At 60.9% G+C, this 27265-nt stretch overlaps 1 protein-coding gene across 5 annotated transcripts in view; it reads left to right on the forward strand.

Moving 5' to 3' along the window:
* USP20 (ubiquitin specific peptidase 20) overlaps positions 1–27265 on the forward strand; it is a 36114-nt gene that overhangs the window by 1428 nt on the left and 7421 nt on the right. For 4 of the 5 annotated variants that reach the window (XM_051829502.3, XM_051829505.3, XM_051829506.3 and 1 more), the window contains exons 2-15: positions 9177–9288; positions 11311–11407; positions 15764–15817; positions 18112–18174; positions 18608–18739; positions 19864–19960; positions 20357–20426; positions 22138–22251; positions 22988–23066; positions 24764–25211; positions 25608–25748; positions 25988–26103; positions 26276–26448; positions 27007–27101. In XM_051829502.3, the coding sequence (XP_051685462.1) occupies positions 11327–11407; positions 15764–15817; positions 18112–18174; positions 18608–18739; positions 19864–19960; positions 20357–20426; positions 22138–22251; positions 22988–23066; positions 24764–25211; positions 25608–25748; positions 25988–26103; positions 26276–26448; positions 27007–27101 (1663 nt within the window). In that variant the 5' untranslated portion in view covers positions 9177–9288; positions 11311–11326. Of the gene's footprint in view, positions 1–9176; positions 9289–11310; positions 11408–15763; positions 15818–18111; positions 18175–18607; positions 18740–19863; positions 19961–20356; positions 20427–22137; positions 22252–22987; positions 23067–24763; positions 25212–25607; positions 25749–25987; positions 26104–26275; positions 26449–27006; positions 27102–27265 lie in introns of those variants that run through there. The other variant, XM_089321263.1, reaches the window with a different exon arrangement.

Raw genomic sequence — 27265 nt, forward strand, 5'->3', positions numbered from 1 at the left:
TGTGGCATCCAGCGAGGTGAGCGGAGCCAGTGTTAGCCTTCAGCAGAGTCCATCGGGCATTTGCTGCGTGGGCAGGCGCTGCTCTCGGTGAGACGTGTCCGGGTGCAGATCCCGGGTCGAGTGACATGCAGGGTGCTCTGATGGGTGCTTGGGGAGGAAGGGGGTCGGGCGCCAGGCTTCAGTCAGCGCGTTCTGGTATGTGGTCGGAAGGGTGATGAGGCAGACAGCGCACAGGCCCGAACTGCAGGCCCTGGGTTCAAGACCCGGTTCTGCCGGCTCACCCCCTGGGTCTGGGCAGGCTCCCCCCGCCCCAGCCTTCGTCCGTCCCGGGGCGGCTCCGCCCTTTCCCAGCCCTCTGCCATGTGGTGAGCCTCTCAGACCCTCAGCTGCTTGGGGGCTTTGGGGCCTTTGGGTCTGAACATTTTTTTAATTTCATTTCATTTGACAAAGGTGTTTGTAGAGTACGTGCGGTGGGCTCCAGTCCTGACCGGGGGACACGTGCAGTGCTGGAAAGCCCGCAGGTCAGCAGACAGCAGCCCGGCTGGCTCGCGCTTCTGGCCCAGCCCGAGCAGCCCCCGGGACCCCTGCCCCCCCCCTCCGGGAGTGCCTGGGTTCAAGCCCCAACCCCACCCCTGTCAGTGGGCTCCCTGGGAGGAAGCAGCTCGAGGTAGCTGGGCCCTGCCCCCCATGTGTGGGCCCTGCCCCCTGTGGGCCACCTGGATTGAGGGCCTGGCCTGGCGCAGCCCTGGCTGTGGTGGGGGCACTCGGGGAGTGAATCAGCACATGGGAGCTCTCTGCCTTCCCCATAAATCATTAAAAGAGAAGTCTCGGAGAAGACTTGAAAGCAGAGAACAAATATTTAAAGATACAGAAAAAATGACAGTTCTCTTTGGCTCCAGCAAGCAAACATGGATCAAAGACACAGAAGTTTCTGGAAGACCAGCTCCCATTTGTTACAAAGACTTTGAAACAAAGACAGCTGCCCTCTGGGACAAGAGCGAGTGCGGGTGATGTGGATGCCGGCTGACAGCGATTTCGCGGAGTGGGAGGGAGACGGATGCTCGTAAATCCCATTAAGCCCTGATCGCCAGGCAGACGCCGGCTGCCAGACGCCGGCTGCGTCACCTGAGCAGCCAGCTGCTGATTTCAGGCCCTAGGAGCCTGGCCCTCAGTGGCCGTGGCCGGGACGCAAGTCTGGGTCGGTTCCGAGTCGTCTCCGTCTGGCCTCCTGCTTGGTGCAGGATTTGAGGCTTCCTGTGGCTGGTCGCTGCCCCCGACCGCTGACTGCTCCCAGCGAGTGGCTCTCAGAGCCCGGTGCAAGGGTAGGGCCAGGCTTTGGGCTGCGCAGATGCTGGCCTAGGCTCAGGGCTGCCCACTGTAGAGGACGCACTGGGAAGGGAGGCTCAGAGGGGCTGCCTGTGAGGCTTTTCCTGGTGGGCGGGTGTTTGGGGAGCTCACCCGTAGGCCAGGCTGGCCGGGGGCTGTTGGGGCGCTGACAGCAGTCCTGGGTTCAGCTCCTGAACGGTGACCTCAGCCCGGAGCCGGGAGATGACACCAGCCTGGAGCTGCGTGATGACGCCAGCCGGAAACTGTGTGATGACCTCAGCCAGGAGCCGGGGGATGACCTCAGCCAGGACACTGTGATGACCTCAGCCGGGAGCCTGTGATGACCTCAGCCGGGAGCCGCGTGATGACGCCATCTGGAAACTGTGTGATGACCTCAGCCAGGAGCCGGGGGATGGCCTCAGCCAGAAACTGTGTGATGACCTCAGCTGGGAGCCGGGGGATGACCTCAGCAGGACACTGTGATAACCTCAGCCAGGACCCTGTGATGACCTCAGCAGGACACTGTGATGACCTCAGCCGGGAGCTGGAGGATGACGCCAGCCGGGAGCCGAGTGGTAGCCTCAGCCGGAAACTGTGATGACCTCAGCCGGGACCATGTGATGACCTCACTGGGAGCTGTGTGATGACTTCAACCAGGAGCTGGGGGATGACGCCAGCCGGGAGCCGGGGGATGGCCTCAGCCGGGACACTGTGATGACCTCAGCCGGGAGCCTGTGATGACCTCAGCCGGGACCCTGTGATGACCTCATCAGCTGCCCGGCCTGCTGAGCCCCAGTTTCTCCTGGATGGAGGTGGACTGAGCTTGAGACACTGCTGTCTCCCAGAGTGGTCGTGAGGATCCAGACACAGGCCTGTCAGTGAGGGCCGGGAGAGACCTCGAGGGCGTGGTGGGGGCTGAGTTGTGCTTGGCGGCTCGGCGGATGCTGGGCTCGCAGGAAGCTCAGGCTGGGCTGAGGGGGTGTGGGCTGTGTCTGGGACTTGGGGGAATGGAGAGACAGGAAGCAGGGAAAAAAGCCACACGTGCTGAGAGGCAGGGGGAGCGTGGGGGTGTGGGAGGCCGGCCCGGCAGGGCTGGTGGGCATCCTCTGCCCTGAGGGCCTGGCTCTGCCCTGAGAGGAGGAGCTTGGCCCGGAGCCCTGGGAAATGCTGAGTAACGGCACCCGAGGCAGCCGGGCGCGGTGGACGTGCGGCCTGTCCTGCCCTTGTCGAGTGGCCGTCCCTCCCCAGGTCCCACCCGAACTTGGTCCCGTGGGGGCAGGGGGAGCACCTTTGCCCTCACTCCAGTCCAGCCCTTATCAGGATGAAGCATCTTGGAAATCTCGCTGGGGCCAGGCATTGGTGCCCTTCCCGACGTCCCAGCCCTGCCCCCGCTCCTGCTCTTGGCCCCCAGGAGAGGAGGGTCTGGTGGGCCTGGGGGGCGAGCACACCCAGCCAGATCTGCTCCGGGCCTGGCGGCTTGCTGACGCAGCAGCGTGGTGGTCCAGCCGCTCCTGGGGCCTGAACCTGGGTCTTGTTCTTGGAGCACCCTTTCTCTGTGCATCCCACTTTTCTTTAAGGAGCCAGCCACATGGAGGAGCGTATAGGCCAGGAAGCTTGGGGTGGGTGGCCCAGAGGCCACGCGCCCTGGAGGTGCAGGGCAGCAAGGGCCCACAATGGCAAAAGGGCAGGCCCACTGTGTCCCAGGCCTTTAATCTGCTTCCAAAGGGGAGTGGTTAGTTAACCTGATTGGCAGGTAGGCACACAGGTGTGGCCAGGTAGGGGCATGAGGTCACACAGGGGCGTGGTGAAGGCGTGGTCTCCCAGCTCACAAACCTGATCCGTTTTATCTTGTATGCCTGCCTATATCATTCCCGGCTGAGAGACTCCATTCCCCTACTCCTAAGGGATGCTGATGGGTGTAGAGTCATCATGTCTTCTGTACCAGCTTCCTGCTATGAGGGGCGTGGTGCAGGCCCTGCCCGTCCTGGGTCTGGAAGTCTCCGCCTGTCTCATCTAACACATTCGCCTTGTGAGCTGGAGCAGTCTCGGCACCTCCAGTGTCTGTGTAACCAGGACTTGGACTCCACCTGTGTGGGATGCCAGCGCTGCGTGTGGTGGTTTAACCTGTTAGGCCGCAGTTCTGGCCCCTGAGGTCTCTCTCTTCTTAAAAGATTGTTTATTTATGTGGAAGACAGAGGGACAGGTGTTTCCGTTCTCCAGTTTACTCCCCACATGTCCACACAGCCAGGGCTAGGCCAGGCCAAAGCCAGGAACCAGCAACTCCATCCGGGTCTTCCGCATGGGTGGCAGGAACCCAAGTTCTGGAGCCATCATCTACTGCCCCCTGGGGGTGTGAGCAGGAAGCTGGATCAGAAGCGAGGGCGTGGCTGGGACTCGCGCCCTCCCACCGGCACTTGGATGTGGGAGGCAGGTGTCCCAAGCAGCAGCTTGACCGGCTGCACCACAACACCCACCCCCAGAGTCCTTTTCGTGTCTTGCTCTCTGGAACAGTCCCTCCGCTTCACTGAGAAGGGGCTCTTGCAGGCACGGGGAGGTGGGACTTGCGGCGGGGACGGGGTCCAGCAGGACCAGCTGCCTCTGCGGCAGGGCGCCGTGGGGCTCGGCACGGGTCCTGAGGCTGCCGTCCCTCTTGAAGCGGGGGGCTGGGGTCTTAGAGCCACCTGAAAATCAGAACTGCCGCGTCAGTGCCCTGCGGAGTGCCTGACTTAACCAGCGCCTTTGGGCGCCAGGGCTTTGCGGGGCCCCAGTGAGGAGCAATGGGGGCCCTTCTGTGTGACGTGGGCCTGTGACTTCCGTTCCTGTTTCAGTCTTCTCTCTCGGGAGCACGGCCATAACACACGCTGTGTCTGGTGCCGTGTGGATCAGTGGGAAATCTGAGCGACTGGCCTGAGTGCCCGCCCACGGAGGGAGGGCCAGGTCCTGTGCGCAGGGAGGCCTGTCTGGGCCTGTGTTCTGTTTCCTGAAGCTCCTGTGGAAAGTGTGAGATGTGGACGCTGGCGTTCTCGCGTCTCCTCTCTGTCTACCTGCAAGTGGAATTGTAAGGTCATATGCTAGGGGCACGAGCACGTTTCAACAGGTTCCTGAAAAATGGGTTTAAAGGTAAGCCTATTGGGGCCAGCGCCATGGCGCAGTGGGTTAAAGCCCTGGCCCAAAGTGCCAGCAACCCATATGGGCGCTGGTTCAGTCCTGGCTGCTCCTCTTCCGATCCAGCTCTCTGTCATGGCCTGGGATAGCAGTAGAAGATGGCCCAAGGGCTTGGGCCCCTGCACCCATGTGGGAGACCCAAAAGAAGCTCCTGGCTCCTGGCTTCGGATCGGTGCAGCTCCTGCTGTTGCGGCCATCTGGGGAGTGAACCAGCGGATGGAAGACCTCTCTCTGCCCCTACCTCTCTGTAACTCTTTATTTCACATAAATTAAATAAATCTTTTTTAAAAAGCCTGTTTTGGTGCAAAAAATTGAAATCCGTGCATTCTAGGGATCTTCTAAAAGTTCATCAAAAACATGTATTATGAAGATTCTGTGTTTGGATTTCACATTTCCCACAAACTCTTTGATGTACCCTCAGATGTTTAGCTTTATACGAGATTGCCAAACTGCTTTCCAAAGCTTTTTACACCATTTAACCCTCTCTCAGACTACATGAGAATCCATCAGTTCAGCAACACTTGGAATTGTCTTCCAGTTTCTGATCTAGGGAGTGTGAGGTGTTAGCTCGGGGTTTACCTTGGGTTTCTCTAACGACGATGATGTCGAGTGTGTTTTCATGTGCTCATTGACCATTATTTTTTTTTTTTTAACACTTACTTTATTTGAAAGGCAGAGTGACAGAAAGAGGGAGGGAAAGAAGGGGAAAGAGACAGAGCTTCCATCCTGGTTCACTCCCCAAATGCCTGCAACGGCCGGGACTGGGCCGGATTGAAGCCGGGAGCCAGAAACTGCACCGGGGTGTCCCATGAGGATATCAGGAATCCAAGTACTTGGGCCTTCACCCACTTCTTCCCAGCTGCATTCCCGGGATCCTGGGTCGGAGGCTAGGGAGCCAGGACTTGAGCTGGCACTCCCGGTCACGCCTATCCGGGATGCTGGCTTCCCACTGCACACAGGCCTGCTTCTCCCGATCCCTGTGTATGACACGGGGTAGGGGTTAGTTCATGTTTCTTCCACATGGATGTTGTTATCTGAGCACCACTGTTGAAAAGTCCATCTTGGCCGGCGCCGCGGCTCACTAGGCTAATCCTCCACCTGTGGCGCTGGCACACCGGGTTCTAGTCACAGTCGGGGTGCCGGATTCTGTTCCGGTTGCCCCTGTTCCAGGCCAGCTCTCTGCTGTGGCCCGGGAGTGCAGTGGAGGATGGCCCAAGTGCTTGGGCCCTGCACCCCATGGGAGACCAGGATGAGTACCTGGCTCCTGCCTTCGGATCAGCACGGTGCACCGGCTGCAGTGCGCCGGCCGTGGTGGCCATTGGAGGGTGAACCAATGGCAAAAGGAAGACCTTTCTCTCTGTCTCTCTCTCTCACTGTCCACTCTGCCTGTAAAAAAAAAAAAAAAAAAAAAAAAGAAGAAAAAGAAAAAAAAAGAAAAGTCCATCTTTTGCCCATTGAATTATGCTAACGTCTCTGTTGAAAGTCACTTGACTGTGTATGAGTGCGCTTCAGAAACCTCATGGAAAATGTGTACTATGAAGACAACTACAGATTTTTGAGGGATTTTTTTGGGCACTAAAATAAAAACGTTACCCTTAACTCCACCTTTCTGTTGACTTTGAAGTCCTCGTGTGTTCAGGTCTCATGCTGGAGTCTAAGAGATGACGCCACTCGGTGCTGTTTATTGTAGCTTTAGAGTCTTGAAGTCAGATGGTCTAAGTCCTCCAACTTTGTTCTTTTTAAAAATGTTTTGACTGTGCTAAGTCTTGGTTTGTTTGTTTCCATATGCACTCTATAATCAGCTCGACCATTTCTGTTAAAAGCCTGCTGGGGTGGGAATGGGCGTGGTGGCGTAGCGGTTGAGCCCCTGTTGGAACGCCTGCCTCCCGTGTCGGAGTGCCTGGGATCGCGTGCTCCCTTCACTTCCGATCCCACACTTTGCTAATGCACACCCTGGGAGGCAGCGGGTAATGGCTCAGGTTCTCAGTCCTTGACGCCCGTGTAGGGGCCCTGTTGGAGTTTCCAACCCTGCCTATTACAGGCATTTGGGGAATAAACCAGCAGATGGAAGATCTCTCTGTGTCTCTGTCCCCCCTCATCCCCTGGGTCTGCTACTCTGCCTTTCAAGTGACTTTTTCAAGCCTGCTGTGGGTGCAGCTATGGGGTGAAGCTGTTAAACTGCCACTTTGGGCCGGCGCCGCGGCTCACCAGGCTAATCCTCCGCCTTGCGGCACCGGCACACCGGGTTCTAGTCCCGGTCGGGGTGCCGGATTCTGTCCCAGTTGCCCCTCTTCCAGTCCAGCTCTCTGCTGTGGCCCGGGAGTGCAGTGGCCCGGGAGTGCAGTGGAGGATGGCCCAAGTGCTTGGGCCCTGCACCCCATGGGAGACCAGGAGAAGCACCTGGCTCCTGCCATCGGATCAGCGCGGTGTGCCGGCCGCAGCTCGCCAGCCGCGGCGGCCATTGGAGGGTGAACCAACGGCAAAAGGAAGACCTTTCTCTCTCTCTCTCTCTCTCTCACTCTCACTCTCTCACTGTCCACTCTGCCTGTAAAATAAAATTTTAAAAAGTGCTAGATCATATTAATTTATAAAAAAAAAATAAGCTGCCACTTTGGGCACCTGCATCCCCTATCTGAGTGCCTGGTTCTCGAGTCCTGGCTCCACCGCCCATCCCTGCTTCTTCCTGATGCATCCTGGGAGGCAGCACACGATGGCTCAGAGAGCTGGGTCCCTGCCACCGATGTGGGCAGTGACTGGGAACTCAGTCCAGGTCTCCCATGTGGGCAGTAGGGGCCCAGCTGCTTGAGCCATGCCCTGCTGCCCCTAGGCAGCTGGTCTGGGAACAGAGGCAGGACTGCAGTTCGGGCACTGTCGGGAGACGTGCAGGCGGCCCAGGTGGAGTCTTTCCCACCACACCAAGCTCCTGCCCCGGTTTCTTTCTTTCTTTCTTTTTTTTTTTTTTTTTTTATGATTTTTCATTTATTTGTTTAAGAGGTAGAGTTACAGACAGAAAGAGGGAGAGACTGAAGGTCTTCTATCTGCTGGTTCACTCCCCAAATGGTTACAACGGCCACAGCTGAGCCAATACAAAGCCAGGAGCCAGGAGATTCCTCTGGGTCTCCCACGTGGGTACAGGAACCCAAGCCCTTGGGCCATCTTCTACTGCTTTCCCAGGCCACAGCGGGAGCCGGATGGGAAGAGGAGCAGCCAGGACAGTGGGTGGAGGTTTAGCCCACAGCACCAGCCCCCGTCCCGGTTCTTAGTGGCTGCCTGTATGGTGCAGCAGCAGGTGTTGTCTGCCCAGTGGCCTGCTGGGGCTCACGCACACCCAGTTTCCCTCCTTTTACTAACAGTGGTGCAGAGAATGTCCTTGTTAGGTCTCTGCACACGGCCTTGTTTATTTACTGGATTTGTGTTCCCTGCTGCTTACGCTGTTGAAGCTGTTGGTGATTTGTGTGCAGTTGGATATGGAATGGCAGCGTTCCCGGCTGGCGTTTGGAAGCTGAGAAGCCTGGTGATTCAGAACAGAGCTTGGGAAACTGAGGCAGCGGGACAGGGTTGTTCTGGTTGGCCCATGAATTAAGAATTTTTAAGGGGCTGGCGCTGTGGCGTAGCGTGTAAAGCCACCACCTCTGCAGTGCTGGCATCAGATATGGGCACCGGTTCGAGTCCCAGCTGCTCCTCTTCTGATCAGCTCTCTGCTATGGCCTGGGAAAGCAGTAGAAGATGGCCCTACTCCTTTTGACCCTGCACCCACGGGGGAGACCTGGATGAAGCTCCCGGCTTTGGCCTGGCCCAGCCCTGGCTGTTGTGGCCATTTGGGGAAGATCTCTCTTTGCCTCTGCCTTTCAAATAAATAAATAAACTTTTCAAGAAAGAGTGGGCCTGTTGCCGTCATCCTGGTCCTAGGTACCAAGGTCATACCGGGCTTCCACGGTTGCCAACCGTCCAGCTGCAGTCAGGGCACATACCACAGATGCTAAGAACACCACACACTGCAGCTTAAAATAGCATAGGACTGATGCCAACTCAGGGCCCTTGGCCTCCACAGAAAGGATAAAAAAAAAAAAAAAGCAAACCAAGAAACCTGTCTTCAAGTGTTCACATAAGAAGGGCTGGAATTTAGAACCTTGAACCCTGTCATTGTCATGTGACTCTTTTAAACGTTAGCTTCTAACTGCCTCTCCCTCTTTGCCCTGCCTGCCAAGGGGGGCTGCAGCCATGCCGATGAGCCCTGTGGTGCCATAGCCTGAGCTCACTGATGACCTGGGGGCCAGGGGCCCTGAGCTCTAAGGATGATCCGAGGGGCCCGGCCGTCCTGTCCAGAGGGCCCGGCCAGGCCGTGGCAGCCTGAGGAAGGCCCCATGGCCCCCTCTGCATGCCGTTCGAGGTCTCCTGTCTGAAGGATCTCAAAGGTGATGCCTGGTGGTGACCGCTGGAGGGCCCTGCGCTCCTGGACCCAGGAGGGGCGGAGCCTCTGTGCCAACTCTGCCCAGGCCTTCTTAGCTGTCCCAGGGGTGGTGGGGTTTTACTGTGCCTGCGGGTGGAAAGGAGAGCGTCCAGCCATGGAGAAGTTCACCTGCCCCTGATGCGAGGAGTTCTGTGCTGTTTTTAGCTTTCTTTTGGTGGTAAGAGTGGTTTTTGAATAACAGGACCTGCTTGTAACGCACTGGTTCGTCCCCCAGGTTCCTTGGCCACGGTCGCCTGTCACCCCAGACCACCGCAGCCCGTCACTGCCGGCTGTCCTGGGAGAATGTGAATGCTGGCCGCTTGCTGTGGGCTTCGCTCCGCCCAGAGGTAGGCCCCCAGCTCCGCTCCCACGTGCACCCCTCGAGTGCAGACCAGGGAGGGAGATGTCTGCCCCCCCCCACCTCTCTGTAACTCTGCCTTTCAAATAAAAAAAAAAATCTTAAAAAAAGGCAAGAGGAAGTCGGAGGTAGAGACAAGACTGGCTGTAGATATTCATGGACGAGGCCAGGCGCGGAGCCGGGGTGAGTCGCAGCTGTGTCCATCTTTGCCCGTTCAGATTCCCTGCGAGTTAAAAGGGCGCCAGTGAGCCCAGCTAACTTGGGTTTCCTGTTAGCGGACTGTGCCTGTCTGTGAGGCCTCTAGACAAGGGCTGGTGCCCTGGAGTGTGGAGCTGGGCACTATGGGAGGTTGCAGCAGGTAGCGTGCCTCGGGGCTGACGCCCAGCTTGGTCAGTGCCTGGTGTCCGGGTGTGTGGGCCGGTCATGCCCCAGCTGCCTCTGCAGTGTGGGCCACGGCGGGGGGACCATGGGGGCCTGGGGTCCTCGACACAGCCCTGCCTTCGACGGGATGGCTCTTGGCTCCATTTGCTTTTGTGGCTGGTTTGGGCCTTTCTTGGCAGCAGAGTGGAGCGCTAATCAACGGCCAGATTCCTGGGTCTGGTTCTGCTGAAGACGCCAGGCAGCTGGAAAAACTACTCAGTTATTTTTAAGTGTGTTTTGAAATAATTACAGGCCGGCGCCACAGCTCACTAGGCTAATCCTCCGTCTTGCGGCGCCAGCACACTGGGTTCTAGTCCCGGTCGGGGCGCCGGATTCTGTCCCGGTTGCCCCTCTTCCAGGCCAGCTCTCTGCTGTGGCCAGGGAGTGCAGTGGAGGATGGCTCAAGTGCTTGGGCCCTGCACCCCATGGGAGACCAGGAGAAGCACCTGGCTCCTGCCATCGGATCAGCGCGGTGCGCCGGCCGCGGCAGCCATTGGAGGGTGAACCAACGGCAAAGGAAGACCTTTCTCTCTGTCTCTCTCTCACTGTCCACTCTGCCTGTCAAAAAAAAACAAAAAAAAAAAAAAACAAAAACAGATTCACAGGAGGTTGTAAACAATACACCAGGGTGTCGGTTCTGTGTGCCTTTGACCCCGCGGCGACACGTCACTGAGATGTCAGTAGTGACGTTGGTGCCACCCACGGGCTCTCCCAGACCCCGCCAGCTCTGTGGGTGCCCCCTGGTGTGTGTGACCGACCCCCTCCCCACACGGGGCTTCTGGCCCCGCCGGAGGCGCCTACAAAAGCAGTGTTCGTTTCCCAAGGCTGAAATCTCTAAAATCTGACCTAAAAGAGAAAAAGGCCACCGGCAGAGGAGTGCGGGGTGGACGTTTGCCCCGAGGTCACCAGCGATGTGTCCCCGTTTTACTTTGATCTCTCTGTGATGGACGCGTGTCACTTACACAAACCGACAAAGCTGTTTCTCCGCCCTTGCTTGAAGCCTGTCGCCCAGAGCTGTGCTTCCTGACGACCCCCTGCTCCCGGGACACGTCCTCCAGAGGTGTGCCGCCTCGCTGGCTGCCCCGGAATCGGGTGTTCAGGCGGCGGCAGGTGGGGCTCTCCGGGACGTGAGGGCCCTGCCTGGGCACTTGGCCTCACGGAGGCCCCTGCCAGTCCTGCTGGCTCCCAGGGTCGGGAGGCAGCCTCTGCCACTTGCCTTTTTGACACCCAGCCTCTCCACGCTGTCCCCTCCCCACCCGTGCACTTGGCAGCGGTGGGCCCCTGGACTTGGCCTCCTGAAAGAGCAGCGGTTGTGGGTTCTTTGGCAGGTGGCAACCTGAACGCAGGCAGGGCCTTTGTCCTCCCTACCAGTTATTCTCTCATCTCACCCACTGCTGGCCCAGTGCTCGCCCTAGGGTGGCCCTGTGCCGGGTTCTGACATCCTCAGTCATGGAGAGTGAGGCTCGGAGGTCCAGCGTCCCCCCTGCGTCCCCCACTGCTCTGTGCAGAGCCAGGACTCCTTCCCCCGCCCTCCCCGGCTCCCACCAGCAGTGGCTGCCAGTAACCTTGAATCGCGTGTGTCCTCTCGTAGGTGAGCCCGGGCCACTATGGGGGACTCCAGGGAACTCTGCCCTCACCTGGACTCCATAGGGGAGGTGACCAAAGAGGACCTGCTGCTCAAGTCTAAGGTAACGGATCAGGCCTGTGGGCCCGGGGCATGGCCTCCGCGGCCTTCTGTGTAAACGGGAGCGCCGGCGTCTGTTCAGAGGCCTCCTGTGGAAGTGGGGCTGTGTCCTAGCAGCCGTGAATTACAGTCTCAGCCGGGCCACCTGGGAGCCACTGATGCTGTCAGTCCATTAGCAGCTGGCCAGGCGCACAGGGCCAGCCTCCGGGCGGTGGAATGAGCGCTGCCCCCGGAGCCCTGGGGGTGGGGGTGGGGCAGGGCGTGGGGCTGGGAGGGCGGCGTCCCCTCTGAGAGGGAAGACACGCACTTTCGATGTCACTTGTGCTGTTCGCGTGGCTCAGAGGGAGGGACTGTGAGCAGGTGGGTGGCAGGAAGCCCCTCCCCGGGCACGCCCTCCCTCCTGCCTTTCCGGTTCCTGTATGTGAATACAAGCAGGCGGCCTCAGGTTTCATGTTTCCCTTTCTCACATGGACAGTGGGTGCCGGGGTTGCTTCGTCCCAGAGCAGTGGGTCGTGGCGTCCTCTTCAGCCTGGTCAATCTGCGTCTCCTTGCATCGTGAGTCACGGCGTGGACCCGGGGACTGGTCCTTGCTGAGTGGCCCTGTGGACTCTGCAGCCTCCCACCAACACAGGCCGTGTCTCACAGAATGTGAGGTGTATGTGGGCAGGGCGGGGTGCAGGACACATGGGGTCCGATTCCTGGACATCCTGCCAGGTCCTCTGTTGAGCCCCGGATGGCCGAGCTGGCCGTGGGAGTAGCTGCTCTCGGCGAGACTTTGCTTCGTGTGTGTGGTGAGAAGGGGCAGCGGGAGGCTCAGATGCGAATGTTTGCCCCGCTGACTGGCTTCTCTGAGTGCACAAGCGTGTGGGCTCACGCGCAGAGAGGATTCTTCCTGCAGGCAGGGATGGGGGCGGCCCTGAGGGCGGGGGAGAGGTGGACCTCTGGGAGCAGGTACAGCGTGGGCCCGTCCTGCTGGGCCAGCAGCCCGGAGGTGTGTCCGTGCCTGGAGCAGGGCCAGTGCAGGCCCGTGGTGTCCTGAAAGGGACAGAACAAACCAGCACTGTGCTAACATGTCAGAAAGTGCAGGGCTGCCACAGGGAGCTCACAGGGACGGGGACACGCGTGGCCCCCGTCGTCGGGGCGTGGCTCCTGAGAAAGGGCGGATACCCTTTCTCCGTGGGCAGAGGCGGAGTCCTAGTGTGCTCAGAGCTTCAGAGCCCGGTGCTGTGGGGACGCCTGGCCCACCACTCTGTAGCAGGGCTGGGGTCCCTGCAGCCTGCAACCCAGGGAAATGCATGCCGGAGAATGCGCTGGTTACAGCCCTCGGGGCGGAGCCTTCACCGAGCCATGAGCCCAGGAACAGAGCTGGGGCAGTCAGCCAGGGGAGGGCTGAAGAAATCACAATGTCTGGTGCGAGACCCCGTGCGCACGCCGCGTGTCTGGTGTGGGACCCCGTGTGCACGCCGCGTGTCTGGTGTGGGACCCCGTGTGCACGCCGCGTGTCTGGTGTGGGACCCCGTGTGCACACCGCGTGTCTGGTGTGGGACCCTGTACATATCACGTGTCTGCCATGTGGGACACTGCACATGTCACACGTCTGCCATGGCGGACCCATGCAGACACCATGGCTTCTGGTGTGGGACACCTCGCGGACATCCTGGAGCCTGAGGTCTGGTCTCCGATTGGTCTTAGGTGGATGCCCACAGATAGGTCAGTAGTGTCGGGAAGCTGTGTCGTGTGACCGGATCTCATCTACTTTGTGCGGAGCGTGTCTGGATGGCCGTGCTTCAGTGTCGTAGCCCAGGTGCCCCCGTGTGCTCAGGTCACACACGTGTGTTCACGTGGGGAGTTACATTGTGAGAACTAGGCCTGCTGAGGTCACACGCGGCGTGTTCACGTGGGGAGTGCACATCGTGAGAAAGCTAGGCCTGGACTTCCAGTTTCTTGGAACCCAATACAATTTTATCTTCTTCCTTCCTTTCCCACGAGCTTTTCGAAGTCCCCTCGTGTTTACCGTTGAGTTTCTGCGAGAGCACACGATGCGTTTATAGTGAAGGTGACTGAACGCATCAGGACAGGTGCACTGGGGAGTGCGGGGCCGCACTGTGTCCGGGCCGAGGGAGAGGGAAGTTCCCGTGGAGGCCGCGGTGGGCAGGGCGCCCAGCCCTTCTCGGGGGAGGCTTGATGACCTTGGTGCTCGGGGGCCCAGGCTGCTCCGTTGCACAGGGAGGCCGCCGAGCCCCCGTTCTCATCTGTGAGGAGGAGGCTTTGGTGGGGCCTGCTGCCCAGGTGGTGCCGAGAGTTCCCGGGGCCGCGTACGAAGCCTCGCTGGATGCCCGGCTCGGCGTAGTGCCTCGGCAGGTGTCAGCTCTCCCTGTGACGGCGCCTGATCACGCAGCTGCTGCCGAGAGCCCACTCAGCGCCCACCTCACAGTTGCTGTAGGATCTCGGCTGGCAGTGGCTGTCCTAGACACGCACAGACAGAACTATGTAGGGCACCGTTGAAACTGCGGTAACAGAGACCCTGTGCGCACAGAACTGGCCAGAAGTAGATGGGGCTCTGCTTTCTCAACACGTGGCTTTCGTCTGACTCCAAGGGGATTGCTTCCTCTCCAGCCATCACATCTGCGTTCCAGCACATAGTAAGAGAAGGGCAGGCCGGCGCCGCGGCTCAATAGGCTAATCCTCCACCTAGCGGTGCCGGCACACCGGGTTCTAGTCCCGGTCAGGGCACCGGATTCTGTCCCGGTTGCCCCTCTTCCAGGCCAGCTCTCTGCTGTGGCCTGGGAGTGCAGTGGAGGATGGCCCAAGTGCTTGGGCCCTGCACCCCATGGGAGACCAGGAGAAGCACCTGGCTCCTGCCTTCGGATCAGCGCGGTGCGCTGGCCACAGCGCGCCGGCTGTGGCGGCCATTGGAGGGTGAACCAACGGCAAAGGAAGACCTTTCTCTCTGTCTCTCTCTCTCACTGTCCACTCTGCCTGTCAAAAAATAAAAATAAAAAAATAAAGAGAAGGGCAAAGATGGCACACGGCTCAGAGGTGGCACACGGCTCAGAGGAGGCACACAGAGGTGGCACACGGCTCAGGTGGCACGCAGCCCTCTCTCTGCCATCTCCTTGGTGAGACCCGAGCCCTGATACAGGGGAGCTGGGCAACGTTGCCTGCAGCTGGCTGGCCGTGAGCTTCGTTAAGACTCACGTGTTCTGTCATTAAAGCAAGAAGGGGAGAGAGATATGGGTAGGCAAGGAGAGGCCCAGTCAGCAGACCACCAGCAACCGGGTGCTTTCTGTGGTCAGCAGATACGGTGATGGACGTGCCAGGTCCTCTGGCCTCACAGGTGTAGCCCAGGCTGACCACGTGTCTCAGATCTGAACGGTGAGAGAGGCTTCAGGAAGTGCAGGAAAGCGAGTGGAGGGGCTGGCGTGGTGGAGGAGCTGGCTATGCCGCCGCCTGAGACGCATTAAGCGCTGGTCGAGTCCCAGCTGCTCCCCCGATCCGGCTCCCTGCTAGTGCCCTCGGAAGGCAGTGGAAAATGGCCCAAGTACGTGGGCCTCTGCACCCACGTGGGAGACCAGCTGGAGTTCCAGGCTCCTGGCTTTGGCCTGGCCCAGCCTCACCGCTGTGGGCACTTGAGGGGTGAACCAGCAAATGGAATGTTCCTGTGTCTCCCTCTCTGTAACTCGGCCTCTCAAATAAATAATTTTCCAATAAATATGTAAGTAAGTTATAGAGAGGAAAAGGCAGAGAGAGGAGAGGAGTGGAGAGGAAGGTGAGGGAGTCTATGAGGGATCTGCTTGTTTATATTTCAAATGATTTTATTTCAAATGTTTTACAGACATAGGATTAAAAAAAAATCTGGGGGCCGGTGCTGTGGCGTAGAGGATAAAGCTGCCACTTGCCGTGCCGGCATCCCATATGGGCGCCGGTTCTAGTCCTGGCTGTTCCACTTCCAATCCAGCTCTCTGCTGTGGCCTGGGAAGGCAGTAGAGGATGGCCCAAGTCCTTGGGCCCTACACCCACGTGGGAGACCAGGAGGAAGCTCCTGGCTCGGGGCTTTGGATGAGCAAAGCTCCAGCCATTGTGACCACTTGGGGAGTGAACCTGTGATGGAAGACCTCTCTCTGTGTCTCTGCCTCTCTATCTCTGACTTTCAAATAAATAAATAATCTTGAAAATTTAAAAATTAAAAGAATCTGAACAGTGACAGGTACCGTGCCCGGGGGAAGCTTGCTCGGGTGGGTGGGGTGCTGCAGAGACCCGGCGGGCGAGTGAGCCTCAGGCGGGTGGAGCCGTGCGTGCGACGCCCTCCAGGCAGGACCGGAGTCCCCGCGCTCGCTCACGCTCCACTCTGTCTCTCCAGGGAACTTGCCAGTCATGTGGTGTCACCGGACCAAACCTGTGGGCCTGTCTTCAGGTAAGGAACCCCCTGTAGCTCCTGTGTCGCCCGTGGGCACCGTCGGAAACTCTGGGCAGGGGCACAGGGCCACGGGTGAGTGCGTCCTTGGCCGGCCGCTCTGGCAGTGGTAAAAGTGACGAGAGAGAGGCGAGCAGGTGGGCTAAGGCTCGCGCCGAAGGATCCGTCTCTGTGTGCACGAGTGAGCGGTGGCGGCGCCTGGCCTGGAGCCCTGCCCCTCCCCGGCCTTTGTTCCCTCACCTGCATAGGAGGGGCCTGTGCCACGCCCGTGGGGTCCGTACTGTGATGGGCTGTGTGGCCCCGGGCCCCAGTGGTGCTTTGATGACTCGGTTAATAAGAGTAAAAGCCGACGTGTCGGAAGCTGACGGTTCCTCTGGGTGGTGGAATTACAGGTCATTTTTTTTCTTTGTACATCTGTAGCCTTTTTCAAATGGACCTCGAGTATGTGTTTCATTTTACAATCACACTAGCAATGGCCGTTACTTAAAATTTCTTTAGACAAGAGAACAGCACAGGCCGGCGCCGGGGCTCACTAGGCTAATCCTCCGCCTGCGGCACTGGCACACCGGGTTCTAGTCCTGGTCGGGCACCGGATTCTGTCCCGGTTGCCCCTCTTCCAGGCCAGCTCTCTGCTGTGGCCCGGGAGTGCAGTGGAGGATGGCCCAAGTACTTGGGCCCTGCACCCCATGGGAGACCAGGAGAAGCACCTGGCTCCTGGCTTTGGATCAGTGCGGTGTGCCGGCTGCAGCAGCCATTGAAGGGTGAACCAACAGAAAAAGGAAGACCTTTCTCTCACTCACTCTCTCTCACTGTCCACTCAGCCTGTCCAAAAAAAAAAAAAAAAAGCACAGGTATAAATGAGATGGCCCGCAGGGGTCGGGGGTGAACGCACCCAGTATGGCTACTCCCGTCGGACCTGTCAGCCAGGGGGAAGTAGACTTCGAGGCGGGACACTGTCCAGGCCCCCAGGGGACCACAGGATGTGAGGCCTGGCCCTGCCTTGGGGGACCCCACAGCCCCTCCAGAGACAGGTGTGGGAACCTTATGCAGAAAACGGTGCCTGTTCTGAGACTCCCCTGCCTGTGCTGACGGCAGGTGGGTGTGACGGGCAGGTGGGTGTGACGGGCAGGTGGGCGTGATGGGCAGCTGTGGTTGCCAAGGGCAGAGGCCTGCAGGGGAGGCCCTGGAGCTGGGAGGAGGGTGGGCAGCTCTGGGATGGGAAAGTGCAAGGCCCCAGACAGGGTCCTCAGGGGCGTGTACGCCACGGCCCCCACCACCTCGCTGCTTATTCCGGACTCACTGCACATCCCGTGTGCCAGGCCGGAGTTGTGACTCAGCAAGTTAAGCCGCTGCCTGTGACGCTGGCGTCCTTATATGAGTGCTGGTGTGAGTCCCGGCTGCTCCACCTCCCATCCAGCTCCCTGCTAATGCTCCTGGGAAAGCAGCGGAAGATGGCCCAAGTACTTGGGCCCTGCACCCATGCGGGAGACCCAGGTGGAGTTCTAGTGTCCTGGCTTTGGCCTGGCCCAGCTGCAGCCATCGCGGCTCTTTGGGGACTGAACCAGTGGGTGGAAAATATCTCTCTCCCCGACTCTTTTTTTTTATATATATAAAAGATTTATTTATTTATTTGAAAGTCAGAGTTATACAGAGAGAGAAGGAGAGGCAGAGAGAGAGAGAGAAGGCTTCTATCCACTGTTTACTCCCAAATGACCACAACAGCCAGAGCTGAGCTGATCCAAAGCCAGGAGTCAGGAGCTTCTTCTGGGTCTCCCACGTGGGTGCAGGGGCCCAAGCACTTGGGCCATCTTCCACTGCTCTCCCAGGCCACAGCAGAGAGCTGGATCAGAAGTGGAGCAGCTGGCTCTTGAACCGGCGCCCATATGGGATGCCGGTGCTTCAAGCCAGAGCTTTAACCTGCTGCGTCACATTTATCTTTCAAATAAATAAAATCTTAAAAAAAAAAAAAAGAAAAGAAATGGTTCTGCAGTCTAGGGTTGCCCACCACACATGTTGGCCCCAATAACTAGCTCATCAGAAAAAGGGTTCTGGTGGAGGGAGAAGGTCTGGGATCCCAGCAGCCAGGCCGCAGCTGCACCCTGCCTGGGTTCCTCGTGGGAGAGTGGTCTTCCAGGGCACCCTGCCCAGCACAAACTGCAGGTGTAGACCATGTTCCCCCAGCGTGACGGTCCCACTCCCATGCAGGTCTTGGTGGGCGGAGAGGGGCGGCGTCTTTGGGGTGGGGTCGGAGACTTGCTGGGTTGATGCCATCTGCTGCCCTCCCCTCTCCCCAGGTCGCCTGCCCCTACGTTGGCTGCGGGGAGTCCTTTGCTGACCACAGCACCATTCACGCACAGGTGGGTGTGGTGGCTGAGAGCAGGGCTCTGCAGGCAGGCGGCCTGCGGTTCACACCCCAGCTCTGGCCACCTCCCAGCTCCATCTGCCTGCTCTGGGCCTCAGTGGCTGGGGCTGTAGAATGGGGATATTCACAGGAGAGGGACTGCAGTGAAGCCAGGGGCGTGTGGGTACTTGGCGCACATGCACCGGCTGACAGGTTGCAGCCCTTGGTGTTCCTGTCGGGAGGGTGAGCAGCGGCTGGGCGCACAGCCCCTCCCTGGAGGCTTCCTGAGGCTGAGCACACAGCCCCTCCCTGGAGGCTTCCTGAGGCTGGGCATACAGCCCCTCCCTGGAGGCTTCCTGAGGCTGGGCGGTGGAGGCAGCCCCGATGCAGGCTGGGGCCATCCGTACAGCCAGGGGATCCTTGACTCCATTTTGGGTCTTATCCCCTAGGCCAAAAAGCACAACTTGACAGTGAACCTGACCACGTTACGGGTGTGGTGTTACGCCTGTGAGAAGGAGGTGTTCCTGGATCAGCGGCTGGCGGCCCCCCCACGGGGATCCTCGCCCACGTTCTCTGAACAGGTAGTGGGGGCGGAGGGCTCAGTCTGGCTGCTGAGGACTGTGAAGGTCGGGTCAGCACTGTGGGGCACGGACCAGTGCATCCCCCATGCAGTCTGGTCCTGGGTTAGCACCTTGTCAGCAGACGCTCGCTGAGCCCAGCTCCGCACCAGGACCCCGTGAGGCAGTGAGTGTGCAGGACTGGCTGTCCACATGGAAGGCAGGGGTTGGGATGGGCCCAGGCTGTGGGTTGCGTGTAGACCCTTCCCTGCCCCATGGAGGGGGCTGAGCAAGGCCACAGGCAGCCCCCGGCTGCTCCGGGTCTAAAACACACCCTAAGGAACCACAGGTGGTCCTCATGGCTGCTTCTCCAGGAGAGCGTTCCTGCCAGCCCTGAGGGCCTGCCCTCGGCAGGGGCAGGAACCCTGCTGTGCCAGGGGCTGCCCACATGGACACTGGGGAAGCTGGAGTCAAGCCTGCATCCTCTATCAGAGTGCGTCCTGGGAAGCAGCAGGTGTGGCCCCGGTGCTCGGGTCCCCGTCACCCACCTGGGAGACACAGATGGAATTCTGGGATCCTGGCTTTGGCCTGTCCCAGCCCTGGCTGTCGCAGGCATTTGGGGATAAACTGAGAGACGGAAGATCCTGTGTGTGTGTGTGTGTGTGTGTGTGTGTAGCATGACTCTACCTTCCTGGAAGATGAAAACTAACAGTCCTCTTTTTAAAAAGGCGGCCAGCGGGTACTGTGTTGGTCTGTGGCTGCGAGGTGTTCATGAGTTTTACAAGAAGGCTGTGTTTGCACGCACCGTGTGCCACTCTGTTAGTTACAGACGTGCTTGGCAGTATAGGCTCTGCAGGTGCACGTGGACAGGAAATGAGATTGTGTTGTTTCTTTGTTTCTTTTTTCCCAAACTTGTTACGAATGAAGTAAGTTTGTTATTCATTATTGCAGCTCAAAATTATAGGTCAGGGAGTTCCCAGGGCAGGGCCACCAGGTCCGTCCCTCCCGGCAGTGCCCTGTGCGCTGGCGGGCTCTGTCCAGGCTCGGGGTGTGGGGCTGGGCTGCCCGCCCCCCGGAAGTTCCTGGGCCTCTGCCCCCTACCCACTGCCCCCATCCCTGTGTTTCCTCACCCTGGGCCTTTGCCGCAGGACTCTCCCCCGCCTTCCCACCCGCTGAGAGCCGTCCCCATAGCCGTGGCTGATGAAGGTGAATCCGAGTCAGAGGACGACGACCTGAAACCCCGAGGTGAGGCCTCCAGGGCCCGGCACCCGCGGGGGCTCCGTCTGCTGCACCGGGCAGCCGTGGGGGGACCAGTGACCTGAACGGTGTGGTGACTTCCCGTGGGGGCCAGCTGGCCCAGCTGAGGGCCTGGGGGGCCTGGCCATTCTCTCCCCCTCTCAGCCCCCTGCACCAGGGCCTCCCTGAATGTGTGGTGCAGGCAGTGGGCCTGGAGGGGTGGAGAGGCCAGGCGTCCGTTTCCCTAAGCCACTCAGGGAACCACAGCTGTTGGGAGCAGGGGCCGCCTGTACATGCTTGGGAGATTTCTGGGTGGGCACCCCTGCCCGTCCTCCTCTGGCTGGGTCTGGGGGCTGAGGGCCACAGGCCAGCGCCCTCCCCTCCTCTGTTGTGTTTGTCCCCCAGGCCTCACAGGCATGAAAAACCTTGGGAACTCCTGCTACATGAACGCCGCCCTGCAGGCCCTGTCCAACTGGTAGGTGGTCACCTTGCCTGGGACAGTGGGGGGTGGAGGAGTGGCCCCCATGCCATGCTGCACGTGTCGTCCACAGACATCAATGTGTATCTCAGAATCCCTAAGAAACACACGTGCCCTTGGACCCCGCGGTGTCTTGTGGGAATTTACCCCAAGGAGGCCCCGAGACGGGGAGAAGGCTTGTGTGGCGGGGCTGCCTGCCGTCCTGGGGCTTCATGACGGGGCTGCGTCCACAGTGGCGCGCTGGCCTGGGCTGCAGGAGCAGCGGTTCTTGGAGCAGGAAGTGTTCAGAACCTGGGGACTGTGGCGCCGGGGTCAGAGAGCCGCAGGTGGCGCTGCCTGTCTGGGGGCGACAGCGTTTCCTGTTGGGGGGATAAAGTTGCCAACCCCGTGAGCCCATCCCTGGAAGGGACTCCGTGTCCCATGTGGAGAGGGGAGGGAGGGGACGGGTAGAAATGCGTAGAAAAGTCTGGAAGGAGGAGCGCCCGGGTGTTCAGAGAAGACATCTTGCTTGTCTATATGTTCTGTTTTTTCTAAACTAAATTTCTGACAACTTTAAAAACATGCGGGCAGGAAGGTCTCTGTAGGCTAGGCCATAGGGGAGCAGGTGCTGGTGGGTCTTGGTCACAGGGCTGTCCCCTGGCCTGGCAGGACCCCTGCTGGGAGAGATCCCAGGGCCACCATAACAAAGGACCACAGGCTGGGCGACACCAACAGAAACGTTCTCTCCCCGGTCCTGGAGGCTGCAAGTCGGGGTCCCTCCCCGAGCCTGCCGGGCCTCGCAGCGTCTCCTCCCCGCCCCGTGCCCTCGTGTGTCTGGTGTCTCTGTGTGTGTCCCCTTTCCTCTGCACACGCGTGTCTGGTGTCTCTGTGTGTGTCCCCTTTCCTCCGTGCGCACGCGTGTCTGGTGTCTCTGTGTGTGTCCCCTTTCCTCTGTGCGCACGCGTGTCTGGTGTCTCTGTGTGTGTCCCCTTTCCTCCGTGCACACGCGTGTCTGGTGTCTCTGTGTCCCCTTTCCTCCGTGCACACGCGTGTCTGGTGTCTCTGTGTGTGTCCCCTTTCCTCCGTGCGCACGCGTGTCTGGTGTCTCTGTGTGTGTCCCCTTTCCTCTGTGCACACGCGTGTCTGGTGTCTCTGTGTGTGTCCCCTTTCCTCCGTGCGCACGCGTGTCTGGTGTCTCTGTGTGTGTCCCCTTTCCTCCGTGCGCACGCGTGTCTGGTGTCTCTGTGTGTGTCCCCTTTCCTCTGTGCACACGCGTGTCTGGTGTCTCTGTGTGTGTCCCCTTTCCTCTGCACACGCGTGTCTGGTGTCTCTGTGTGTGTCCCCTTTCCTCCGTGCACACGTGTGTCTGGTGTCTCTGTGTGTGTCCCCTTTCCTCCGTGCACACGTGTGTCTGGTGTCTCTGTGTGTGTCCCCTTTCCTCCATGCACACGTGTGTCCCCTTTCCTCTTACAAGGGCCTCCTTTAACCTGACTCCCTCCGTGAGACCCTGTGTGCGCACACAGCCACACCCCGGGGTCCCAGTCTGTGAGCTTCGGGAGCGCCAGTCCAGCCTGTGACGGGCAGGGTCTCCCGCAGCCGCGTCAGGGTCCACGAGGCCACCGTGTGTGCCAGGTTGAGCACCAGCGGCTGCGCCCGTCTACCCCACTCCTCGTCAACGATGCCACGGGCCCCTTCTTGTGGCCTGGCTCACCATGTCCCCCTCCCCCAGCCCTCCGCTGACCCAGTTCTTCTTGGAGTGTGGAGGCCTGGTGCGAACCGACAAGAAGCCGGCTCTGTGCAAAAGCTACCAGAAGCTGGTCTCTGAGGTCTGGCACAGGAAGCGGTGAGTGGGGACCTCCTGGGGGGCGCCCATCCCTGGTGTGCAAGTGGGGAAACGGGGGTGCAAAGAGCTTTAGGCTCCTGGTCAAGGCCACACAGCCTGTGGAAGGTGAGTCAGAATTTGAAGCTCGTGTCCGTCCCAGCTGGTGGCCGTTGGCAGGTATCTGCGGGGGCCGAGAGGTCCTCCAGGACCAGTCCCAGGTCTGGGCTGCAACCGCCGAGTGGGTGCTCGCGGGAGTGGCTCTGTGTGCTGCAGGTTTAAGGCCCAGAGCGTGGGGTGGGTGGTTCCTCCGGGAAGGGTCCGGGGCTGCTGGGCGGCTCCCGGGTGGAAGGTTCGGTGCCATGTGGTGCAGCTCGTCAGAGGCAGTGTGTCGCCACTTCTGCCCGAGTGTGCTGTGTACGTGTTCTCCCAGAAGGCCCTGGGGTCTCCGTGGTGCCTGCCTGGGGAGGGCCCTTGCTGGTGTTGCTTCCGGGTCTGCACTCACCTGAAATTGGGTGTCCAGTGATGAGCACGTGCTACTCTGGAATGAGAAAAGGCACAGTAACCGTTCCAGAGGGGAAGTGGGACTTCCGGTGGGCTTGTCACAGCCCCGTGGGGGCAGGTGCCGTCTGTTCTCTCGGCCTGGCTGGGGCAGCCGCCGCCTGGCCTCCCTCCCGACCGTGGAGGCGTGAGGGCTCCTGGGGCTCTCAGGACAGCCTGCGTCTGAGCGGCTCTGCCGCCTGCCTGTGTCTGCCCTCAGGCCGAGCTACGTGGTCCCCACCAGCCTGTCGCACGGGATCAAGTTGGTCAACCCGATGTTCCGAGGTTATGCCCAGCAGGTAAGCTGCCAGGGCACAGAGGGGCCTCCTCTGCCAGGCCTGACTTGGAAGCCAGGCTGGGTGGACAGCGGTGGCAGCAGCCCAGCATTGCCAGGCAGGCCCGTGACCAGGCCCTCACTACCTGAGCCCCTCATGTGTGTGGATACGTGGGGGCCTCCCAGCGACCCCCAGGTGTTAAACCCCACTGTACAGATGGGCAGACTGAGGCCCGGGGGCCGAGTCCTTTGGCCTGGTCACACGACCTGGACATGGAGTCCCCACCTCCAGCACTACACTCAGTGGCACCTAGGGGGGACTTCATTATGAAAAAAACACTTGATTAAACTTACTTTCAACCCGGAGAACACCTTTGAAATCAACCATATCTCTGTTGAATGAAAATCCTAAGACCAAGACATAGCCTAGAGTGGTCACGTGTGTGGCCCTGCTGTGTCCTGTGGTCCAGTCCCCGCCCCTTGCACAGGTAGCAGGTAACCAGTGGCTGAATGGGTTCCCAGCTGGTCCTGCCCGGAGGGGCTGGACCTGCGCACCTGCCTCCCGTGCTGCCTGGACGTGGGCCCGGATGGGGCAGCAGGCACCGTCCCCCTGCTGGCCGCGTCTGCGCACACCCTCAGGGCCCAGCAGCAGCTACTGCCTGAGAAGTCTGCACCGCCCGCGCACCCCCACCTGGCGCGGCCCTGTGTGTCCTCACAGGTGCCGCCCCTCCCCGCCCCGCATGAGGCACCCTGCTGGCCCTGGGCCTGGCAAGGCCACGGCCACGTGGCTGGATGACTGCTGGGTGGCGCAGCTGCGTGCGGGAGCAGCACCCCTTTCTCTGGCCCCTGGATCGCTTCTGAGTCTGAGACAGGAGCAGCCGTGGTGCGGAGGGCGCATCTGTGCAGCCGAGCCGACCGAGGATCTGCCAGGGGACACAGCACTTGTGTTACAAGCAAAACACAAGGAGTGAACGTGGCCTCTGGGTGTTTCCACTTGCCCAGCAAGCCCCAGGTTCCACCCTCAGAGTGCCGGGCTCTGCCTGAGGGACCTGCCCTGCGTGGGGGTCCAGGAGGCCAGCTCCTCTGCAGACGCCTGCCTGGACGCCTGGGGAGCTTGGCTTGGCCCCAGCCCAGGTTCTCCAGGAAGAACACCCCAAGCACCCCAGCCATCAGCCTTGGCCGCTGCTGCCACCTTGTGACCTCCCAGGGCAGGGCCAGGGCCCCTGCTTCCGCCAGGCTTGCAACCCGGTCACAGTGGTCAGAGTGGAGCCTGCCTTCACCTGGGACCAGTGGCAGCTTAGTCTGTGTTGTGCCCAGGTCTGTAGGAAAGGGGCTCACGCCACAGGCGTGCCCTGGTGCAGGCAGGCGGGTGAGGGCGTGTGGGGGCTATCCGGCCTGGCCTGCTCACTGTGGGTCCTCGCTGAGCCCCCACCTTCAGTGCCTGCTGCTTCCTCCCTCTGCGATCCCCCTGCCCGCCCCACTGGCCTCTCGGTCAGGTAGCAGGTGACCAGTGGCTGAATGGGTGCGATGCTCCCCCCCCATGAAGCGTTGTGAGCGGTTCGGGGCATGCGCCCGTGGGGGCTCTGCCACTTCTCAGCTCTGTGACTTGGGAGGAGCCCTCAGCCCCTCTGAGCCTCTGCCCTCCTCAGGAGGGTGAGGGTGAGGACAGAGCTGTCCCCGGTGCCCGTCCCCGGAGGCCGCTGATGCAGGCCCTGGTTCTAGGACACCCAGGAGTTCCTGCGCTGCCTGATGGACCAGCTGCACGAGGAGCTCAAGGAGCCGGCCGTGGCGGCCGTGGCCGCGCTGACGGAGGCTCGGGACTCAGACTCGAGCGACACCGAGGAGAAGCGGGAGGGCGACCGGAGCCCGTCAGAGGACGAGTTCCTGTCCTGTGACTCAAGCAGCGACCGGGGTGAGGGTGACGGGCAGGGGCGTGGCGGGGGCGGCTCGCAGGCCGAAACGGAGCTGCTGATCCCAGACGAGGCGGGCCGTGCCATCTCTGAGAAGGAGCGGATGAAGGACCGGAAGTTCTCCTGGGGCCAGCAGCGCACAAACTCGGAGCAGGTGGACGAAGACGCGGATGTGGACACGGCCATGGCCACCCTTGACGAGCAGCCCACCGAGACCCAGCCACCATCACCGCGCTCCGCCAGCCCCTGCCGGACGCCAGGTGGGAGACAGCTGGGGCTTCGCGGGGCTGTTGGGATGAGGCTCAGCCCTGTTTGCTCGGTGCCACAGTGGGGAGCAGGTCCCCCCGCTAGGCACACCCCGTAGGTTCCAGAGGCGAGACAGCATGTCCAGGTCTGCTTAGTCGATAAGGCTGGAGCCAGACACAGCCCTGGAGCCTGAGCCCTCAGCTGGACATGGAAGGGACAAGTCTGTTCCCCTGCGTGCGCTGGGCCCACAGGGGTGGTGGACGCAGGGCAGGGGAGACAGCGGTTCAGGCCTCAGTCCTGTTAGGACTTGCTCGCAGGTCCTCTTCGCACAGGCGCTGGGGTTGGCCGGGGGCTCCTGGCCCGGCGGATGGCTGCCTTGACCCACCGTGGCCTCCTCTGTCTGCCCCCAGAGCCGGACAACGACGCCCACATGCGCAGCTCCTCTCGCCCCTGCAGCCCCACCCACCGCCACGGGGGCCACGGCAAGCTGCCCAGCAGCCCTCCTCGGGCGAGCCCCGTGAGGGTGGGGCCGTCGTATGTGCTCAAGAAAGGTTCGCAGGCCAGCGGGGGGCAGCACCCGGGGGCTGGGCTGTGTCCTCCCGCAGCACCCCTGGGACCCGGGCAGAGGGGGCCCATTTTACACACAGCGACACTGAGGCATAAGGAGGTGTCGCGTGCCCAGTCACAAGTTGTAGATTCCACCCCACATCCTGGCTGAGAGAGCCCGGGCCTGCGCCTCGCCCCAGCAGGGCAGGTGGGGGCTGGAGCTGGCCCTGTGCTGTGCCCCCAGCCCAGGTGCCGAGCGCCGGCAGCCGGAGGCGGAAGGAGCAGCACTACCGGAGTGTCATCTCCGACATCTTTGATGGCTCCATCCTCAGCCTTGTGCAGTGTCTCACCTGTGACCGGGTAGGTGCCCAGGAACACGGAGGGCCGGGCTGCCAGTGGCCCCCTGACCTGGGGGTGACTGCCTGTCTGTCTGGGGGGCTCCTGTGTGCCCTGTCTGGAGATCGGGCCCTCTGCCCCTCCTGCCAACTGGGGCTGGGGCTGGGTGGGCGTCAGGCTGCCTTCAACCCCACAGGTGTCCACCACGGTGGAGACGTTCCAGGACCTGTCACTGCCCATTCCTGGCAAGGAGGACCTGGCCAAGCTGCACTCGGCCATCTACCAGAACGTGCCGGCCAAGCCGGGCGCCTGCGGGGACAGCTACGCCGCTCAGGGCTGGCTGGCCTTCATCGTGGAGTACATCCGACGGTGCGCCCACCCCCGCCCACTGCGACAGGAGCGGGGCCCATCCCCCTCTCCTGGCCGAGGACGGCCTTCACACAGTGACGCGCGGGCACTGCAGGGCCAGGGCAAGCTGGGCAGGGAGCTGGGGTCGCAGAGGCCCAGGAGTTTGCTAAACGGTGGTGTGAGGGGCTGTTTCTTGGGCACTATGGGATAGCCTGGATGGACAGTCCTGAGGGGAGTGACCAAGTAGCAGCTAGAGCGGGGGCGCAGCCGGGGCGCAGGCCGAGCCAACAGGGAGAGTGTCAGCTCTCCGGAGCCCTCCCGCCTGATGCCAGGGACACAGTGGCCGGCTGGAGGAGCCGTGTGCCCCGGCCCCTTCGCGGAGGACGGAGGCGAGGCTCAGGGAGAGGAGCTGCTACTCGCCCAAGGATGCCGTGGTGTCTGCCTCCAGGAGGCTGGCCGCATCCCCCTCCCCTGCTCTGGGATTTCAGGCTCCTCCTGGGGCTGAGGCCTGGGCGGACCTCAGCCAGCATCTGGGTCTGGCCCAGGCCCTGGTGACATGGTCATGACCCGCCTCTGCAGGTTCGTGGTGTCCTGCACCCCCAGCTGGTTCTGGGGGCCCGTCGTCACCCTGGAGGACTGCCTCGCTGCCTTTTTCGCTGCTGACGAGCTAAAGGGTGAGTGGCCTGGCTGGCAGGGGACCCCCAGCACCCATGCCTCGGGCCACCAGGGTGTAGCCCCGGCTCACAGGTGTGGCTGGGCTGGGCTTCAGAAGTGGGACCCGTTGAGTTCCCACCCGGCCACTTGCCAGCCTAGGCCTGGATTGAGTCTTCTCCCAACC

This window comes from Oryctolagus cuniculus, chromosome 1 (genome assembly GCF_051225735.1).
Source record: "Oryctolagus cuniculus isolate XC-2025 breed Fujian yellow rabbit chromosome 1, ASM5122573v1, whole genome shotgun sequence".
Taxonomy (NCBI): domain Eukaryota; kingdom Metazoa; phylum Chordata; class Mammalia; order Lagomorpha; family Leporidae; genus Oryctolagus; species Oryctolagus cuniculus.